This window comes from Ostrinia furnacalis, unplaced genomic scaffold, assembly GCF_004193835.3.
Source record: "Ostrinia furnacalis isolate ACB-3 unplaced genomic scaffold, ASM419383v2 OfSCF4245, whole genome shotgun sequence".
Taxonomy (NCBI): Eukaryota; Metazoa; Arthropoda; class Insecta; order Lepidoptera; family Crambidae; genus Ostrinia; species Ostrinia furnacalis.
The window spans coordinates 799,416-819,267 of NW_021134484.1; the positions used below are offsets into that span (position 1 = coordinate 799,416).

The 19,852-nt window shown below is 41.8% G+C and overlaps 1 protein-coding gene across 1 annotated transcript; it reads left to right on the top strand.

The window, feature by feature from the left end:
* The first annotated feature begins 1,776 nt into the window (after positions 1 to 1,776).
* LOC114359199 (nose resistant to fluoxetine protein 6-like) lies at positions 1,777 to 16,153 on the top strand. Its single transcript, XM_028313487.1, has 14 exons — positions 1,777 to 1,967; positions 2,321 to 2,460; positions 3,339 to 3,524; positions 4,200 to 4,338; positions 5,149 to 5,257; positions 5,705 to 5,789; positions 6,668 to 6,834; positions 7,086 to 7,164; positions 7,592 to 7,692; positions 8,036 to 8,209; positions 8,612 to 8,762; positions 9,276 to 9,462; positions 15,039 to 15,181; positions 15,667 to 16,153. Exons 1-14 carry the CDS (start codon positions 1,889 to 1,891, stop codon positions 15,958 to 15,960), a joined length of 2,034 nt encoding a protein of 677 aa, XP_028169288.1. The 5' UTR covers positions 1,777 to 1,888; the 3' UTR covers positions 15,961 to 16,153.
* Positions 16,154 to 19,852: the final 3,699 nt, after the last annotated feature.

Below are 19,852 nucleotides of genomic sequence, written 5' to 3' on the forward strand. Positions count from 1 at the left end.
TAATCTACTTTGTTCACATGGGTGAAGAAAGTGATTATTTCACCCAGGTATTTGCATCTGTTCACCGCGGTGAATGCGATTTAATCTACTTTGTTCACATGGGTGAAGAAAGTGATTATTTCACCCAGGTATTTGCATCTGTTCACCGGAGTGAATTAATTTCTAGGTGAACAAAGGCAACCGCTTTAGTCGACTCAATTGAAAAATGAAGTTGGGTGAAATAGTTTCGAGGTGAAATTAGGACACTAAAAATTCCACTTCACCCAGGTGAACCAAGTGGAATAAAGCCTCCGACGCACGCATCTGATGGTATGGACGAACAATTAAACGTCATGATAATTGAAGCGTAACGGAAGTGAGTTGGATAATTTTTACGTTTTAAATTGTTAATAAAAAATATCTTTAAGTATTTTACAGGCTTTGTTGACCTTTAAAGAGCTTCTCCTGCTTCAAGTTTTTAAAAACGATATACCTATGATTCTATAATCAACTACCAATAATATCATTCACGATCAATAAAAGTCAGTTTCCTTGGTAACTTTGGCCGGCGCTAATTGTGTACCTAGGTACATGAATATTACTGGGTTTTTTACAGGATTTTTTCCATGAATAATAAATACACGAAAAGACTTTAAAAAATTGCATACAAAATTTTAAAATCGGAAACGGAAGCTAAACTGTCTCATTATTCAATATAAATTACTGTAAACAGAAAGATAAGCTTTTTTCTCACCTCCATAAAAGTCACGGTGACAAAAGTCACCCGTCGCGAGCCCTAAAGTATACAGGGTGGAAACGATAAGTGATCTCACGCGATTATTTTCAAACTATACAAGATGTCAAAAAAACTAGTTACTGATCCTGAAAGTGCTAATGAAATAGCTCTATAAAACGGTAGGTAACAATAAATAGGTTACAGAATAAACTGGAACTATAAATTGAAAATTCAATGTTTCCAGCTTCCATACTAAATGTATGCCAGCCACATACGTATTTTTTTAATAAAATAATAAACTTAAAATAAACTCGTAAATTGCATTCTTATTTAAAATTATTTATTAACAGTTTTACTTTTCCTATCATGCTCCATAGATGTTTCCCTTCCTCCACATAAAGTCTCTCATCATGCTTTCAGAAGACTGGTCTTAGTAAAGTCTCTCAAATTCCTCTTTTGTATGATGATGGAAAATTTCAAATCGCTGTAACTTCTTAAATAGCAACTATTTTTGTTTTGTAATCGCACTTTTTTGTATATATTTGCATAAATAATTAAAATATATTAAGTAAAACCCATGCGCGAAAAATATTTTTTTTGTTGATATTACAATTGACGAGCCAACAGTCGGTAGCACCTTCCTCGTGCAAGTTCTTTAAAAATACGGTTGTTTAAACGAATAGTACGTCGGGAATTTCAACGAGTGACTTACGCAGTAGAGTGGAGTGAATTCACAAATGCAGTCAGAGACATCAAAACACATCACCAACAAAAGAATTAGTCATTAGGGCCCCCGCTGAAAATCAGTTTCAAGACAAGCCCTGGCGGTCTTGATGTACGCTGAGCGGGTGCCTTTTTGTCAGAGGGGCTCAAGCAGTTAATTGTCCACTTGTTTATTTCTCTCTGTTTCTTGCAAATAAAAAGTTTTTTATTCTATTCGATTATATTCATTGATGCCTCCGACTGCATATGTGAACACGTTGTTGATTTGTTTTTATCTTTTTAGTTGATTTTTACGCAATTTAATTTATGACTTTCTATATTGTTAGGTTAGGTTCAGACTCGAGACTTTAATCTATATTTAAATTAGAATACTGCTACTATAACAAGCATGAAAATTTATTTGCATTATTGAGACAAGTGAGTAGTGTAGTGAAGAGAAAAACGCATAAAATGGAGAAACTGGTGCTCCTCGGCTTAGTGTTGCTCGCACAACAAGCTGCATCCCAAAATGTGATCTACAAATTAAGTAGTAAGTATCAATATAATAGTTACTAGTCCTTTCGACGACCATTTTCGAGACAACACATTTACTACCAAAAGCATAAAAGTGAACCAAAAAATCATACTCAATAGGTCTTTAGTTATTATTTCGACATAAGAGATAGACTATGTACTTTTCCCATAAATTATGTCAAATTAAACTATCAAAACTGGTTCTACGGTTTATAGTAGACGAGTTTATGAGTAACACACAATTATTATTTTCCCTTTTTTTATACTAACAATTTTTTTTTAATTCAAGTAATTTTTTTTCGCTATTTAAAAAGATTTTGCTATTTAGAAAAATAAAAATTTATAATTTTTAATTAATTTTCATTAAAGAAGAGGAATTCATCCGCATGCCGCCCAAGTTCCACGTGGACCGCTTCTTGCGCTGCATGGGCGGGCGCGGCGGCGTGTACTGCGCCGCATACGCCGACGTCGTCGCCGACGCGCCGAGCGAGCTGCTCGACATGATGCGGGTGAGGACCAGGGATGTTATGGATATCCGTAACCGTAACCAAAACTATCGGATATCCGAAAAAAATAAATATCCGATATCCATAACCGAAACTTCATATCTATAACATCCCTGATGGATATGAAGTTTCGGTTATGGATACGGTTACGGATATTACAATAATATTATACCGGTTTCGGTTACGGTTACGGATATGAAATCATTTCGGATTATCCGAAAGTTTCGGATAATTTCGGTTACGGATATTAGAACTTTAAAAATGGTAAAATTCAAATAGCAAGATGCTGCGCGACCCATAAAGCCACTTTATGTACTATGACGACAACTATGATAAGGTAAAACAGGTGGGGATATTAGATGATGCCAGGGACTCCGCCTTTAAATCCGAAACTTTTGAATCGGTTTCGGTTACGGTTACGGATATCCATAACATACCTGGTGAGGACTCCCAGAATGTTGCATGATTTCATCACTCATCAACCTTAATAGATTCTGTCCTTAGTCTAAATATTGAAATTCTCCGAAACAAACGCCTTCATTATATTTTTCAGCTCAAACTCGGTATCTGTCATCAGCATCATCATTATTTCAGCTATACGACGTCCACTGCTGAACATAGGCCGCCCCCAATGCTTTCCATGTTGATCGATTGGTAGCGGCCTGCGTCCATCGCTTCCCTGTTACTTTTATGATGTCATCGGTCCACCTTGTGGGTGGACGTCCCACGCTGCGTTTTCCGGTACGCGGCCTCCATTCCAGAACCTTGCTGCCCCATCGGCCGTCAGTTCTGCGTACTATGTGCCTTGCCCATTGCCACTTCAGCTTGCTAATTTCGCATGTGTTTTCCAATTTTACACATATTTTATTCATCTCCTGCAGGCGTACTCAGCGCACTCAGTCACGCACTACAACTATACGAATTTGCGATACGGTTTGTGTCTCACGCAAGAATGCCGGTCGTTCTACAACGGCAGTGACAACGAAGCAGATCTCAAGACGTCGTCTGAAGCTTGCCTCAACCACTCTCTGTCTGCTGAGTATGGTCTTAAGACTCGTGTCACAGAGGTTAGTCTAGAATTGTACCATTCTACATCTAATTGCAACATTTAGATATTTGTAGTACCCAAGGCGCCGTCTATTAACCGGTGGTGGGAACTCCCCGGGTTTTCGTGGGTTCGAACCCCATATCTCATCCTACCGTCTCGGAAACGGAGGTACTCGTATGTAAAGACGATTTTGGTCCAAAAAATAATAAAGCGAATATTAATATTTGGCTATGTACAATTGTACAATGATCGCGCCAATACAATAATCGCAAAACCTATTAGACTTGAACTCAGTCTTACACTTGCTCAATTTTTGATTTTTGATAATACACCAAAAATAAATAGTATAGAAGTTTGAGAAGAACTAGTTTGGGGACAGTGATGGCTGTAGACTTTTGCCCGTTTCAAGCACTGAATGCGTAAAACTGCATGAACAACTTTCTTCTTCAAATCGTATGCGTATTCGACAAAATTCGATACTCAACCTTCGAATTAAATGATAACGTTAATAATTTTGATTCTCAAAATAAGTTTCGTGCACCCATTTCTCATACTAAGTTCACTTTACGACACGTTCACAAGGGCGCTGTTGTAGTTTTCGTACTAAATCTTTTGATGGCGATTCGAATACGCAAACGATTCGAACTCGAAAGTTTTTCGTGCTAGCTGTACTGATCATGTACGAGTTTGTCAGGTAAACTGCTACTTCGAGGGTAAGAGCAAGTACTCGGTGGACTGGATGGACCGGCTGGTGGCGCTGCTGCTGCTCGGAGTCCTAGCGCTCAACGTACTGGGTACTGCGTACGGTCGGCTCAGGGACCGGACAAAGCCAGGTATTTAATTAGTAGCGTAGTCTTTAACTCGAGATATAAAGCTTTTTGGCTTACACTGCATATTTTCTTATTTATTACTGAGTACTGACAGACAGTATCTGTCTGTCTTATCAATTATTCATTATTTTGTTTTTTTTTTACTACAAGGCTGCAAGGCAGATGTCAGTTGTTGTTGATGACGTAGGTAACAAAAAACGATGTAAGTAGATGTAGAACAAAATCACACGGCGCGGTGCGTCGCCGCACCGCAACCGTAACCGCCTTAGGCGATTATCACACTGCACCGCGCTCCGCCGCGGTACGCGGGACGACAGATTTAATCATTGTATGCAATTACCTCAGTTTGTATAGAAAACACGCGCGGCACAAGACACTGACAACGCCTCTGCGCGCGGGATTCGTTATATGTAATCACGCGGACCGCGGCGGAGCGCGGTGCAGTGTGATAATCGCCTAAGCCATTTTGCCGCATTGACAACCACACGGTAAGTGCGGCGGAGCTTGGTATTTGGCAGACTGGCACCGGCTCCGAGAATATGAACCATGGTCATATTGGTCATATATTTGTCCTAATAAATAAGTAATTATTTTTATACTTTTTAGTGGATTTTTTTGAGTTTTTAAAGTGTAGTTTTTGAAGTCGTTTTCTTTAAACGCAATTTTTGTATGTAGATTCAGCAGTAACGGTCAGGCGCCGCACCGGAGCCACACCGCGCCATGTGGTTTGGCTCTAGTCTTGCTGCTTGCCATTGCGTAAAAATAAATGATCGCTTAATTTAAACTTTCATAAATACGTTATAAAATTTTCAGCAAATCCCATACTAATGGCATTTTCTCTTAGTGAGAATTGGAAACGACTGAAAGAGCCTCCATCGTCGGATCCCAAAATGAAACAGCTCCGGCAGCTCAACGGAATGAAGTAATCAAAATATTAATAAAAAATTATAAAAATACTAGATTTTAAACTTTCGCGTTCCATTTCAACTAAAATAGTAAGACACTAAAATAAACAACTAAAATAGCGAGCCGCCAGTCTGCTTGTGATCACGTCAAGCCGTGAGTACATAATAATGTAACTCATTAATAAACGTCGCGTTAAGACCCGTGTCTTACTATTTTAGTATAAAAATACTGCTGGTCCTTGTATGTACACACGGCTGTTTATCCATTTTCGTTTTTGCTCTCGCTCTAATCAAATGGTGATTCTTTGCGATAGAACGAGACGACATGACAGGCAATGGATAGTTAACACTGTGGCCGATGATACCTAGTTTTTCTCGAAAACAAACACTTCACTATTTGTATCATTTTCCTGGTGTCTATTATATTTAACTTAAAAACCATTCAGTTAACTTTTAATCCACAGGGTGATGAGTGCGATCCTCACAGTGCTAGGTCACGCAGCCTTGCCTCTTTTCTTTACTATCGAAAATACCAACTGGTTGGAAAAGGTAATTTTAACTATCTACTCAATCTTTATTAAAAAGTTTGTAATAAAAGTCATCAATTCATAACATTCGTTGATGTTGTTAAAACTCCATAAATTAGTGTTCAAGACCTAACGCGATAGGCTTGGAACTTCTAAGGCTTTGTTTCCACCAGGGATGTGCGAGGATGCGTAGCGATGGTTTGTGAAGAAATAACAGAATCGCTTCGTTTACCTCGCCTCAAACTTCAGGGCTAATATAACTCACAATATTGCACTTTATTTCTAAACTTCGTTCTCATCATCAATAGCCTCAATGCCCTCAATCAACCTTCCAAGTTTTTGTCTTAAGAGCAAAACCTCCAGCATTTTTTGTCCAGACACGTCTGGCATGTGCCTTTTAATAATATGTCAGAAAAATGCTTTCCACTCTCTACTTATGAATCCGTTTCTAGCATATTTCGTACGTTCTGTTATACAGGGTGTCCCAGAATGGGTGAATCAAACTGATAGGGGAAGTAGCTCTATTAATGTACTATCCCTAAAAATATGAAAAAAAAAAATAAAGCGCATAAGGAAAAAAATTTTTTTTCTGAAAAAGTGTAAATCAGCTTTGCCTAAGTATCTGGCTATAATTGCTGCGTTTGGAGTTTATTTGTACTTTTTTCTTACTACTATTAATTGTACATGATCGCTTCGTTTATCTGTAAACAAACTTTTGAAAATAATGACTAGATTTCGAGTTTAGAGCACTTTATTTAAAAAATTCTAAACTCAATTTTTTTTTCATATTTTTTAGGGATAGTACATTAGTAGAGCTACCTCCCCTAGCAGTTTGATTCACCCATCCTGGGACACCCTGTATGTATATTTGTTTTTTTATCTTGTCATGTTTGCTCGCAGGTTTATGATCACCCCATGGCCAAGTTTATGCTGCACGGGCATCTGTTGATGGCGACCTTTTTCCTGATCTCGGGGCTGCTGCTCGCGTATAACACTCAAGTGATGGCTGAGAAAGTGACTCTTTCCTGGAACATTCTGCCGAGGGCTATCTTTAATAGGTGGCTGAGGTAAGTAATGCTATTTTCATTTCTATTTTTTCTCCGTATTCAGTCACTCGGTGAAATGACGATCTGGTTAAGGTTGCGAGACCTAACCGCTCATTGTGGAAATCTTTGTCCAGCAGTGGATGGCATTTAGCTGAAACGAGCACTGGAATTTGGGTTACTCTACGAAACTCGTTCCTCAAAAATTGGTGGTGAAAATTCCGTGAGGGTGCAATTTAGTCAAATCTGTCAAAACTACCATTTACTATTCGCAGGTTGACACCAATGTGCATGGTGTTCATATCAATAACAGCCACTTTTATGAGGTTTGCTGATTATGGGCCTTTTGGGCAGGTAAGAATCTATACTAATAATTATTATAAATGCGAAAGTAACTCTGTCTTTCTGTCTGTCTGTCCCGCTTTCACGCCTAAACCACTGAACCGATTTTGATGAAAAGACAATGCCGGAAATTGGCGTCTTTTTTTTTCGCGCGGCCATCGACCAAACCTTGTTTTTTGATTACAAAATAGTGTAATAAACCAAACTTACTATGACATGTATACCTCTAAACTCAGTCTGAACTGAGTTACGAGCATTAGAAGTTTGATGATTTTACATACTAGATTTGCTTTTTGCACGCAAGTTTTGTATGAAATTGCAACAAAATATAGTATTTTTTATTAAGTAGACGTGAGTTGATACGAGTATTATTAGTTGCCCGAGTTACTATAACTATTTAATACCTACGTGATCTGAATTTATTTGGTTATTATTACAGATTATAGGTCTGGAAGCGCAGGACTGCCGTGACTACTGGTTCTATAACTTGTTCCACCTTCACAATTTCAATGACCACTCGCAGTGCCTCCTTCAGACCTGGTAGGTACAACTTTTCGGACAAAGTCTAATACCCAACGATCTCTATAGAAGCAACACAATTGTTTTACAACATTTTTAGTCATTGATAAACTGTACTGTTATATTTTTATCTAGAAATTGACGTGACTTTTGTTAAGAAATTCTTGACCAGGTGACGATAGCACTCTTCAATAAGGTACAACAGTTTTCAGTTCATGAATCTATTTAACGTAAATAGTGCCACTGAAACTAATTCCTAGATTATTTCAATTAATGTAGAGCTATCATAACTTAAATTGACTATAAATTGACGTAATAAATAATAGTAAATTAGGAGTAAATAAATCATTAAAATGTTCCGAAGGTCCACGGCTTGTGACTTCCACCTGCACATCATAGGCCTGGTCGTGATGGTGCTGTCGCCAAGCGCCAAGGCGCGCTGGTGGTGCCTGGGCGCGCTGTTCGCGGTCGGCCTCGCCTGGCCTGCGTACAACATTTACACTATGGACCTAGATGCCACCTTGCTCGCCAGTCCCAGGTAGGTCCAGGCCCCTCTTTCCCACTGGGCACTTTGGGCACGTGCCCACGCGACCGAGGGGGCCCCCATCTACTAATAAGACCTTTTTCCAGATGATAAGGGCCCCCCTTAATCCTTAAATGCCCCTAGTAGGTTTAAGACAGCCCTGGGTAGGTCACAATAATGCCTTTCTAGCCTTCCCATAGAGGCCCAATCAAAAGGCTAAGGGCAGAAAGCTTGCAACTGACATCATTCTAGCGTCATACTTTGACGAATTCTTCAGAGGGTAAGTCAATGTTAGACGCCATCATAAGTGGCTCTTAAAGTCTGAAATCAGGGTTATCAACGTTTCAAAAGACTCGAATATTCTGTCACAGCTGCATGGATGCAGATTTTTTCTTTAACAAAGTACCTTCTCCCCAGAGCCATGCTTGGATTATTCATCAAGGAGCCGACATTCAACTACCTGTACAAGCGCACGTACACCAACCTGCCTTCCTTCGTGGCGGGCATCCTGTTGGGCTACCTGATCTACGACTGGCAGAAAAGGAACGTCTTCGCGCGCGACTTGACGGTATGCTTTACGGGACTATTCCCACCTCTCGTTCCCACCACTGCAACTCCTGTGTAGCCAGGATCTACAGCTTGACTGCCACAAAAACCCAACCAATGAAGGTCAATCAATGACGGTATGCTTGCACCCCCGACGGAAAGAGAGCTGATCTGGGTGACCAAAGGGATGTTTTACGAAAACCCCCAAACATAAAAAAACCCCACCGAGATGCCGCAAAAACATATCAATGCATGAAGCTGACAGAACTCAGTTTTAGCATAATGAAAGATAAATTCAAGAGTTTAATTAAAGTAATTCCGTTATCATGTTTTTGTATCTGATTGCATTTTCTGATTCGCGTGAGAGGGGTCGAACTACTCCGACCTTTGGGCTATTGTTGCCTCATTTCGTTCGTTCGTTCGTTTCAGCCGAAAGACGTCCACTGCTGGACAAAGGCCTCCCCCAAGGATTTCCACAAAGACCGGTCCTGCGCCGCTTGCATCCAGGTACCTCATTTAAATAATTATATTCCAGAAATACCGCTATCTATACTGGCTACTGCTCCCCGCGCTGGTGATGTTGGTGTCAGCAGCCGGCGTCTACTGCCGGGACGCGCCGCGGGCCTCGCTGCCGCTGCGGCTGGCCTACGGGCCCGTCGTCCGGCCGCTGATCGCCGCGGTCATCGCCCTCTTCATTCTGGGCACCATGTTCAAAGTTGAAAGTAAGTTCTTCACTACCTACTATCTTTTTTACTTGAGGCAGATAATGGTGGAGACGGCTAGATACTGCTGCGAACTGGCGAACGCACCTTTCTTTGATCGGATGTCGCTGTCATGCCACTCATTATGCTCGACGCCAAGTTCAAAGATAATGAAGGTTCTTCTATTCAATGCCCAATATCCTAGACTATACCATCCTAGACTGCATCCCATCAGGTGCGATTGTGGTCAAATACCTGCCTTGTTATGCATAAAAAATAATAAAAAAACATAATACTCTTCAAACTGCACTCCTAATGTGCGGGCAAATGTGCTATCATGGTTGATGACAAAGAAGAAGTTATTATGTTAAAATCCTAGACTGCATCTCGCTTTATTGTGATGACTATCAAAATCCCTGTCTTGTTCAGCCTTAAGGCCTATTCAAACCTGAGCGATATTCGCTGCCGCTGTGGGTAGAGGTACATGTACGGTGGGACGGTAGCGAATACCGCTTAGGTCTGAACAGTATTATTACCGCATACCCACTGGGTTTTCTCTGCCGCAGACAGTAGCGAATACCGCTTAGGTCTGAATAGGCCTGTAAAAACGCTCCTCCTACCACAGCTTTTCTGACTCTCATTGTTTTCTTAAAATTCCCCAGTTTGCATCTTACATTTCTTTCGAATCTTTCACACATTTCCTCGAACTCGATGCCAAGTTATAAAAGATTATTAGTTAGTAATTTGTTATTGCACAAATTACTAATGGTCCCGTTAGACCCTCGTACTAAGCTAAATATGCTTGTGTCACGAGTGGGCTCACCACAATTTATAGTCGAGCGGCGGCGGGGACCGAACCCGCGTGCCCCGGATCACGAGCCGGCCAGTCCGACCCCTTCACCGTTAGCAGATCGTGGCCTCAATTTAACCGCCTCTGTGGTCTAGTGGTTAGACCACCTGCTTCAGACGCAGAGGTCCCGGGTTCGATTCCCAGTGGGGGCAGAATTTTCTGTTCGGTTTGTTTGGTGGTAGGGCTTGTTCTAAGTCCGCCTGGCTAGCTATCACCATCTTACCTAAGTCTGTCGCCATAACAACAATGTTAACAGCATTGTTGTGTTCCGGCAGTTAGAGGTAAGATAGCCAGCTCCTCTGTGGTTGAGGATTCCGGGTGAAGCTCGCTTCCACCTTTGGCCTGATCATCACTTATCATCTAACAGGCCAAATCCCACCACCACCCATGGTTCTTCCTGCCTCACGGCGTACGAACCGAATCTAGGAGAGCGCGCAGGTATTTGCTCTGGGCTCTTTCCCCGGGCGCTTTGCTTGACTCCCTACAAATTTCTCTTATCCTTGTCCCTTCTCATTGTCAATTCTCCCCCATCTGGGGCTTGACACCACAAATACGGTACTTCGCGTCGGGCTGCTAACGTTGATGAATGTCATCACTTCTCGTAACTTCGCCTGATTGTGTGCCAGAAGTGCGCGAACTCGCGCAGCGCGATCNATGGCTCTTAAAATAAAGTTTGTTTACACTTTGACAGCAGTAGACTGACATGCAAGGTGACATGTCAATGAAGTTTTCAGTTACTGTTGCCATTAAAAGAAATTAGTACCATTAATTTTCCGCAACATGGCGAGGGTTTTTATGTTCCTGGTTAGGCTATAAAGAAGTTACAGGACCCCAAAGTTGCGCATAACAAATATTTTGCGCCATTTTATCGGCACCACTCATTCGAATTACAAAAAAAACAAAGCATTGTGATTAAGACTTGAATGGATTGCGTGACGTCAGGGCACCGCTTATGTTTGAGTTTCACGCGAAAATATGTAGGTAATTTAACCCCTAGTATGAAAAAGTGACGTGCAACCGTGTACCCGTCATCTGCGCAGAGTTCGCGATGGGTGGCGAGCGCGCGCGCCTCCTCTTATAATATGTTGAAAATCTCTTAATATTTATATTAAACTTACTTAACTAAAGACTGTTCTTTAAACCTAAGAAGCTATTCTACATTTGCACTATTTTTTATTGATAAAACATGATTTGTGTTTATTCTACAGGCCATTAAATAATTAATTTCTCAGCCATTTCTTGATGGATTTATAAAAAACCTTCACCGTCTTTTTAGTTTTGGTTTTTAATCGCATTCAATGAATTATGTTTTCAACATCACGAAACTCCTCCATTATCTCTGCCATAAGTTACGCGGTGTACAGCAACGAGCGCGACGCGATGTCAAAAACTTCTTCTTTTTGTTCTTCGCTGATTTAATACTCCGTCTCAAACGCAACTGTGCTCGGCAGAGAACGTGACTCGCTGGGAGCGCACGGTGCAGGACGGCGAGGACGAGCTGGAGGCCGGACGGCAGGCGGAGGCCAAGCAGCGCCAGGACATCGACCGCGAGCTCAAGCGCGCCGACGCACTCAAGGCCGACCGAGCAGCCGCGCGCGCGCGCTCCCAGGCCGCCGACGACGCGCTCGAGAAGGTACGATCGCTGGATGCAAGCGGGCGGTAGTTTGAGGCCCCCGAAACGGCCCCTGAAATGTAAAAACGGGTGAAAAGACCAGAAGTGACCTTTTTACGAACTAAAGTCGCTGACATAGCCCGACGGATCAGCAAGCTGAAGTGGCAATGCGCAGGACTATGTGCCCTGCCCACTTCCACTTCCACTGCGTACGCAGAACTGGCCACGTACCGGAAAACGCAGCGTGGGACGTCCACCCACAAGGTGGACCGACGACCCTTGCCAAATGTTGGTCTCGAAGCGCTGGTAGGGTAAAAAGATTATGAGACGTGTAGAGGCTCCTTAAGAGCAAAATGACGATTTGTAAGAACTATTTACTAGTCTAAACAAATAAAGAAATTTTGACTTTGACTTTGACCTGATAAAGGTAGCAGGAAGGCGCTGGATGCAGGCCGCTACCAACCGTGCGATGTGGAAGTCATTGGGGGAGGCCTATGTTCAACAGTGGACGTCCTGTGGCTGAAATGATGACTTTTTTACTGTTTACAGCTTTTTAATAACTCATTTTTTGTAAAGTGTGATTTTATTGGTTTAGGAAAAAATATTTTTTTTTAGTAGTTGATCGCTGCCGATTTCATGATTTTCTTCGATATTCTGTTAACGACATCTATCACACATTGACAAAACATCAACTAATGTAAAGCTGAAAAATGACGGCGCTATGTGACGTCATCTACCGCATCGGTGGGGACAAGTGACTACATTTGGACTGGACTCTCATTTTGTTTTTTGCGTCTTCAATTTTAACGGTTATGCTTCGACCAATCATAGGCCAATGACAGGTCGCGCGACCCATGACAGTAAGTGCGACCTATCGTTGGCCTATGATTGCGCCGCGATGGCGATCTGAACGCGTTGATGTGGTTGAAGCTTTACTACCTACCGCTCTGTTAATTATTTTGTAAGTGATAAACGAATCTTAGATATTAAATAAATCGTGTGCAGGAAAGACCTAACTAACCCGTAGACGACAAAATTGTGATCGTGCAAGTTATTTCGAACCGTAAATCGTGTTTCTGTGAGCTGTTGATATTTCGGGGAAAACCAATGAAACTCGGAAATATTATATTAACAAACGTATTATATTCTAGAATATAATAAGATATACTCTAAGACTTCATATTTTTACAGGAAGAAAGATGGCGAGATAGAGAAAAAATGTTGCCAACATGAAACGTCAAAACAGAAAATAAAGCCAACACAAATAATTAAATGGTTGCGTTCTCATTTACCAACATAAGTGAATGTTTCCGCAGGCGCGTAAAGAGGTGCAGACGCTGCAGAAGGAAGTGGCCGGTATTCAGAAGCAGATCGCCGCCACCGAGGCCCGCATCGAGAGCAAGCGCTCCGACCGACACAACATCCTGCGGCAGTGCAAGGTGAGCCTTTGGAATTTTTTTATGCATAACAAGGCAGGTATTTGACCACAATCGCACCTGATGTTAAGTGGGATGCAGTCTAGAATGGTACATATCTGCCCTGTAAGTGCCTATTCACTCTCGCCTTTTTTTATCCACAACGAGGAAGCTCTTGGCCTGTATTTCACCTGATGGTAAGATATGATCAGGCCGAAGGTGGAAGCGAGCTTCACCCGGAATCCTCAACCACAGAGGAACTGGTGAATCTTTTTAATATTCGACCCACAAGCGATTCCTTTAGAATAAGTGTACATGTTGTTATGTAACAATGTTGGTAGACCTAATAAATAAATAAGTGAGGTTGCTACATTACTCTCGAATGGCTGACCAGCGAAAGATAGACAGAAAGTATTTGTCTCAAAACAGGTTAGATTTACAGTTTCTTACACAATATTAAAGTGGTAAGAGACAAAAAGGTCTATGACTCAGAGTTTGCAGGAGACCCACAAATCCAGTTATTCTGCCGTAGTCATAAAAATAATAATTTGTATTTAAGAGCGTTTACGCCGTTTGGCGCAAAAACAGTACTTTTTCAACTCGTTACAATCATTAACCAGTAATACTACAAATATGTTATAGGCATAAATAGTTAGGCAATTTCGTCGTCTAAATAGTTAATTGAGAAAATATTGCGATTAGTTTAGTATTCAAGAATTATATCAAGATAAGTCCACACAGGTTTTGTAAATTTCCACTTTAGCGTCAGTTTACAAGCTGAAATTTTTATAAAAATACTGTGAAAACGATTTAACAAACATTTATATCCTATAGCATAGATCCTTGGGCAAATAGTTATCTGAGAAAATTTTTAGATTTAAGCATTTTACAATATGAAAACTCAAATTAAAAAAACNATACTCAACAACACCTTTCTCATCACAAAAATCGACGAGCGTCGGTACCATACGGCCGCAGCGTACGTCAATGTGGCCACATAAATGCCTGCGTACAGCACAATTAGGGCGGGGAATCTCACGCCCCATGACGTCGCGCTGACACGCGCAATCTTGCCAAAACCATTGGCAGCTCTTAAACCAATCAATTTCGCATGCGGCACGTAGGACCTAGCCTCGTCGAGGGTCACACCAAGCACTGTCGCCTGAGTGACGTTCGCAATGGAGATGCCGCCGAGTTTAATTACGGGAGAGCGTTTGAATCTACCCTTATACGTCATTGTGAGAGACTTTCCAGGGGAGAAACCAAGTCTGTTACGGGTTCCCCAATCGGACATAGCTCCCAAAATAGACGCGGCCTTACGCTCGATCTCAGAACGTGACGTAGCCTCGACTGCGATCGTCACATCGTCTGCGTACGCTATTACGTGTACCCCCTCAGGACACGGCAGCAGCAGGAGGTCATTGAGTAGGAGGTTCCAGAGTGTCGGGCCCAACACTGATCCCTGGGGACATCCCATGGTGCTGCGCTTCCACGACGTTTGAGCCCCTACGTAGAGGCCTACACGCTGGTCTGTAAAGTAACTGACCAATGACCTAAAGATATTAGGCGGGGCTCCGGCCTGTTTGGCCTTCAACAAAATCATCGGCCACCACGCGTTGTCAAAAGCACCGGAGATGTCCAGGAAGATCAGCTGCACGTATCTTACAGGCCAATAGCTTCCTCGTTGTGGATAAAAAAAAATATCTTGCTTGCCCTGCAGATGCGTACCGGGTCATCCTGGAGTGGCGCGGCTGGGCACCGCTGGCGCGCGTCAACTACTGCGTGTCCGTGAGCCACGTGGCCATCGTGCGCTACCTCCACGGCACCAGGGTCACTCTGTTCCACATCTCGGGTCTGCACATAGTAGGTGGAAAGAAACAGGCTGGATAAACTTTATCACTTATCAGTTATCAATACTGTAATATCGTATAGGTGTAGCGATTTAACAAATTAATATAGGTCCGTGTTTTCCCGAATTATTGTTTATTTACAACATAATATTAATAATCAAAAACAAAAAGGCACAAAACTGGAAAATTTACCAGTTTACAAAGAAGTTTTTCTTTGTTTTGTAAACTTTAAAGATTTCAGTTATTTATTATGCTAAAGCCCGGTCTGTGAGCACGTAGAATTTTGTCCAATGACCTCTAGCTAGCCATCCTTATCGCTCGCGCGTAATTATATTGCTGTCGCGACTGTGCGACGGGCGCCCGCAGTGAGTGTGCGAGCGCGATAGCAACATAATTACGCGCGAGCGATAAGGATGGGTAGCTTGGGGTCATTGGACAAAATTCTACGTGCTCACAGATTAGCTCTGCAAAACTAAATTATACCATGTACTGTTTCAGATCCACTACATCGTAGCAGTCCTGGTGTTCACGGGAATGGTAGCGGTGACGTTGCATCTCACCATAGAGGCACCCTTGTCCGAACTGATAAGGCTGTTGTTGGACAAGAAGTCGCCCAAAGTCAGCAATGGCACAGTTGTCAACGAGAATGGCGCAAACGAGAATGCAATCAAATATGATGACGTCGTAGGGTCCGAAGTCAAACCATATTTCAACGAATATAAAAAATTAAACAGTGAAGTCAATGAGTCTGCAAATAGCGGCCACGTAGTGACTAAAAGTAAAAATATCTAGGGAGATGGTTTAATAAAAAAATTAAAAATTTACCATACGACATTTAGTTAAATGATTGTTTAAATATATGGTATCGGAACACTTCAAATTGTTTTCTTTTTCCTCTTATCTTAGCATAATATTATTTTGTTACGTATGTGTTTATTACACTACTTTTTAGTGCATTTTTTTGTTTAATTGAAGTTAGAAATACCTACTACACTCGCGAGCAAAACTATGGAATCACTTACATGAAGTTGTTTCAACGCAAACTTGTGTACTAACGAATTTGTTAGTAACAAAAAAGTGGCACCATTTTAAAGATTAAACTTTTATCTTTAAATTGATACCAAATTCATTTAAATCACACCAGTATTTAAAAAGATATCTCGGCTGATGTGAAGAAGCAACGAAAAAGACATGTATGAACTGTTTGATACGTCGCGAGTTGCGGCCTTTTTACCCCCTATAAAAGCACGCGTTTTCGGACTTTTGTTTTCACACGTTGATTCATACACATCTCCGCTTCTTTTGACACTTTACCTGGGATTCTACACCTTCAGAAGCAGCACAAATCGTTGCACTATTGCAAGAAAGGCTCAGCCAGCGGGCTGTCGCACGTCAGCGCCACATAAGCCAGTCCTGGGTTTCGAAAGTTTCAAGACGCTTTCGGGAGACTAGTGGCTTTATCCCGAGACCAAGTTCTGAATAGCGCCGGTGCACATCGCAGAGGGAAGACCGTTTTTTCATGTCAACCTCTCTATGAAATCGTCATTTGACTGGAATCGATGTCCATCAAGAGCTCAGAAATGTTCGTAAGATAGCTGTTAGCGAGTGGACAGTTCGTCTAAGATATAAGCAATAGAATTTGACTCCAAAAAGGCCTGCCACAGGCTCGAAACTGACGGCAGGTCACCGATAAGCACCCTTTCAATTTGCTCGTACACATCTCGATGGGAAGGCGAGTAATGGAGGCGAGTTCTGTTCTCCGATGAATGCAAACTGTGTTTGCAGGGCAGCAGTCGAAGAGGTCGGGTTTATAGGCGGCCTGAGGAGCGATTTGTGCAGTGCTGGTTCGCTGAAACAGTGGCTTATGGGGGTGGCTTGCTCGACTTAACATCGAGATGTGTACGAGCAAATTGAAAGCGTGCTTATCGGTGACCTGCCATCAGTTTCGAGCCTGTGGCAGGCCTTTTTGGAGTTAAATTCTATTGCTTATGTCTTAGACAGACTGTCTACTCGCTAACAGCTATTCTACGAACATTTCTGAGCTCTTATTGGACGTCGATTCCAGTCAAATGACGATTTCATAGAGAGGTTGACATGAAAAAACGGTCTTCCCTCTGCGATGTGCGCCGGCGCTGTTTAGAACTTGGTCTCGGGATAAAGCCACTAGTCTCCCGAAAGCGTCTTAAAACTTTCGAAACCCAGGACTGGCTTATGTGGCGCTGACGTGCGACAGCCCGCTGGCTGAGCCCTTTTTGCAATAGTGCAACGATTTGTGCTGCTTCTGAAGGTGTAGAATCCCAGGTAAAGTGTCAAAAGAAGCGGAGATGTGTATGAATCAACGTGTGAAAGCAAAAATCCAAAAACGCGTGCTTTTATAGGGGGTAAATAGGCCGCAACTCGCGACGTATCAAACAGTTCATACATGTCTTTTTCGTTACTTCTTCACATCAGCCTGGATATCTTTTTAAATACTGGTGTGATTTAAATGAATTTGGTATCAATTTAAAGATTAAAGTTTAATCTTTAAAATGGTGCCACTTTTTTTGTTCCTAACAAATTCGTTAGTACACAAGATCGCGTGGAAACAACTTCATGTAAGTGATTCCATACTTTTGCTCGCGAGTGTAGTTAAATATAAAACAGTATTTGTTTTCAACATGAATCCGTCAAGAACATCAATTTCAGTTCAACGTGAGTTTGCGTTGATTTTACTGTCAGGCAGTGTAATGTTGAATTTATGGAGTAAAATAAGTATTTTCAACCTTTATGCGGGTAAACATTTTTACATTAATCTATCCTACTCTTAAACAACTGACCTCTTTTGGTTGTGTGGAAGAGATCACTTTATTGTGATAAGACCGCCTATATTGTACCATATATGTATATTTTGTGTATTCTCTCCCTTTTCTTGTCTTGTGTGGTGTACATGAAGTGTGATCTATATATTTAATCAATACTCGACTACATAATAATACCATGTATTATTATGGTGCCCCATTTTTTGAGATAGATCAACTAAAAGGATGGCTCGATGGAAACGCATGAAAACGCCTTGCATTATTTTATTAGTAAAGCTTTAACTGTGAGTTTGTAAGTTAGTAACTGTGAGGTTCCAGCCATTGTACCGCAAATAACATCTTACCTACTCTCTGAACTTCTCTGCCGAGATCGTCTATCGACACGTTTAAAATATCCACGAAAATACGATTTGTCTATTGTTATTTCGTTTACTTTATCCAAGCGGTGACATTAGAAGTCTTTAGACTTCTATTTCTGTAGAACAATCAATGAAGTAGTTCTAGCATTAAGGAATGAGATGCATTACTTTCCATCAGGTGAGATGCAGGCCAAGAGCTTCCCCGTTGTAGATTAAAATAAACTTATCTTAACCACTCGGGAACGGTTTGCATAATTTTCATCTTCATCATTTCAGCCATAGGACGTCCACTGCCGAACATTCTTCCTCAATGATTTTCATATTGACTGGTTGGTAGCGGTTTACATCCAGCGCCTTCCTAATTAAATTGCAAAATTTCAACTGAAGACAAATAATAATTAATGTCAATTATTATTCAATAATGATCAGTTGACTACGAGTGTGTATCTACTACAATAGAGTTCTTAAATGTTAGCTGTCTGTCGCTCCAGACGCCACGCGGCGCACGCGCCTCCTGCATGCCAAGTAGACTTATTTCTTGTCTTGACATTGAGCCTGATATGATCATGGTTTAACAGGACTATTCCTACCTCTCGTACCCACCACTGCAACTCCTGTGTGGCCAGGTTCTACAGCTTGACCGCCATAAAAACCCAACCAATGAAGGTCAAGTTTGTCCCGGGGGAAAGTTAAACTGTCATTGGACCCGCAACAAAATTAATCAGAATAACATAGGAGGAGTTCGAAATTAAGGTTCGACTTCCCTCCATTGCAAAGCGGATGACAGGTGACAAACGAAGGTTTAAAACCTTTAAGAAAATATTATGCACCACGGACAGTAAATATCAATTAAGGGGGCCTATCTTATGTGCAATTAGCAATTATTGATGACAATGATCATGGTTTAGCTACTCCACAAAGTTTTAGGTTTTAGGATTATCTTTCTTATTACTGAATGATATCTTGCGTTTGACCTCAAAACTGAGATCTAAGATTGAGCACGCCTACTCAGTAATTCCTATTTACTCGTTGTATAACGGCATTCTTGCCTACACTCAGGTTTTACGGGCTCTAAGATACAGTGTTAGAAGAGGGTACCTAATTGTTTACGTACCTTTTTTACGTTTACGTACCTTTTTTACGTCTACGTACCTTCATCATCATCATCATCATTTCAGCCACAGGACGTCCACTGCTGAACATAGGCCTCCCCCAATGCTTTCCATGTTGATCGATTGGAAGCGGCCTGCGTCCAGCGCTTCCCTGCTACCTTTACGATGTCGTCGGTCCACCTTGTAGGTGGACGTCCCACGCTGCGTTTTCCGGTACGCGGCCTCCATTCCAGAACATTTCTGCCCCATCGGCCGTCAGTTCTGCGTACTATGTGCCCTGCCCATTGCCACTTCAGCTTGCTAATACGTCGGGCTATGTCAGCGACTTTGGTTCGTTTACGGATCTCCTCATTTCTGATTCGATCTCGCAAACGAGGCGTTAGGCAGGGAGATGTTATATCTCCGAAACTGTTCA